Source organism: Habropoda laboriosa, unplaced genomic scaffold (assembly GCF_001263275.1).
Source record: "Habropoda laboriosa isolate 0110345459 unplaced genomic scaffold, ASM126327v1 scaffold65, whole genome shotgun sequence".
NCBI classification, from domain to species: domain Eukaryota; kingdom Metazoa; phylum Arthropoda; class Insecta; order Hymenoptera; family Apidae; genus Habropoda; species Habropoda laboriosa.
The window spans coordinates 1,165,309-1,167,386 of record NW_017100254.1 but is presented as its reverse complement, the minus strand read 5'-3'; the positions used below and the strand labels follow the sequence as shown (position 1 = coordinate 1,167,386).

The 2,078-nt window shown below is 31.2% G+C and overlaps 1 protein-coding gene across 1 annotated transcript in view; it reads right to left on the bottom strand.

The window, feature by feature from the left end:
- Positions 1 to 568: 568 nt before the first annotated feature.
- The window catches only part of LOC108572468 (protein suppressor of hairy wing-like), a 2,402-nt gene continuing 892 nt past the window's right edge, over positions 569 to 2,078 (bottom strand). The window contains exon 2 of the mRNA XM_017934710.1: positions 569 to 2,043. Within this exon, the coding sequence (XP_017790199.1) occupies positions 569 to 2,043 (1,475 nt within the window). The remainder of the gene's footprint in view (positions 2,044 to 2,078) is intronic.

The window sequence follows — 2,078 nt, the reverse complement described above, 5'->3', positions numbered from 1 at the left end:
ATTAATGAGAAATATTTTTTGTATAAAAAATATGCAAATATGTATGACTGATAATGAGAAATAGCCAAGCAAAATAAAAATATTATAGTTTTATTTTTCCCCAGTAAGGACACCTTGCAAAATATTAAGCGTAGTGGAAGGTTTTATATTTCAAATATAGTTAGACATTCAAATCTTTACTAAATTGTAAACAGAAAGTATTTTTTTTTTCTGTATACTAACTCGTTTTTCAAAGGAAAAAAAAGATAAAAGAAGAAGAAAAGAAACAAATAACACTAGATTTTTCACTACTCTTAATATTCATGGTGACAAGGTGTATATTGTGTACTTCTGCAGCAAAATGCTAATTAATGGTCAACATAATAAACTGTAACATTATAATGTAATTAGAAAAATATAAAAATAAAATCGTAAGAAATGCTACTTGATTGTGTAACAGAAAAGGCAGATTCAAATTTCCTTCTTATTTATGTCCAAAGGTGAACTGCATCATGGCAATAAATGCATTTTTATTTTTTTTTCTGCCATACAAAAATAACATGAAACTATAATAGCCATTAATCACAGTCTATAAATGGGAATAATTCAACTCTGTGTTCACAGAACATTCATTTTTGTTCTGTTTTAGACTCAAACCTCTCCCTGTCTCTTCTTGATTTTTAGCTAATTCCATCAAAGCTAATGCTCCTAACCATTTTTGACTGTCCTCAGGAATTGGTAACTTGATAAGATTATCCTCCTGCTTAACAACAACTACTTTTAAGCCTGTTTCAGATTCCATTGGCGGTAATTTTGAAATAGCATCTTTATTATTGTTATTGTTGTTGTTATTATTATTATTATTAAAACTTCCAGCTAACATTAAAACAGTTGGTCTTGTTATATTTTCACTGATATGAGAGTTCATAAATGTGTTTTGTTTAAACACCTCTTGTTGAACAAAATCTTTAATTTTTACATTAGATTGATTTAAAGGAGACTTGGGCGTTTCATTTATTAAATTATTATCCCAATATGTATGATTTGAATTTTCAGAAGATTCAAGCTTTGAAATAGAGTGATTAATATTAGTTTTCACTTGGTTTGTATTAGAAAAATTATTCACATTATGTTGTGAGGAATTCCAAATATTTTGGGATAATGTATTTGATATCTCAAATGTGTAGTTATGTTCATCCTTTGCAGGTGGTTCTAGAGATTCATTATCAGTAACTGTGTCCCAAGATATATGAGTAGATGTGTATGAAGGATCTACCTCTGACTTTGTGAGTTCAAGTTCTTTACATGCATTTAAACATGAACTATCTAATGAGACTGATGAATTATCAATAGGTGAACTCCACTGCATCTGGTTACCATTAATTTTAAATGAAATGGTTGTAGGTACATTGACAGGTTTAGTGTCCCAATTTAAAGGTTTGGCTAACTGTTGCTCCAAGCATGCTTCACGTAACCATCTTTTCTTTGGCTGAAGTCTATCTAATGGTCTTCTTAAGGGAGTAATTGCTAACTTTGTTGCTATTTCTTCATCTTCAGATGTTTGTAATACTGCTGGATCTTCATCTTGACTTTCTTCTTGGCTGTCTTGACTTTCTCCACAATACAATCTTTGATTGGATGGTTTGCAATCTAAATTTTCTTGCTCTCCTGTTGCATCCATCATTAGACCTTTTCTAGACTTAACTCTTTTATGATTCTCAGAACTACTCTTCCATGTTTTCTTTTTACGTTCATTTTTCCCTGTAGGTGTTCTATCCTCTCTTTCTCTGGACATTTTATAACGCTCTAGCCATCTTGTAACATCATGAGGTAATTCAGTATTCTCTGATACTGGTTTTAATACAAAATCATCAGATCGTGTAAGAGTAGCATATGGATGATCTGGGCAATGCCTATTAGCATGCGTAAATCTCATTTCACAGCCAGGTTCTGTACATAAAAAAGGCTTCTCTCCTGTATGCAGCCGTTGATGGGTCTTTAACTGTCCAGATTGTGTAAAAGCTTTTGTACATCCAGGATAATCACATGGGTATGGACGTTCTCCTAAAATTATAATTATTTTTTCATAACAAAAGATC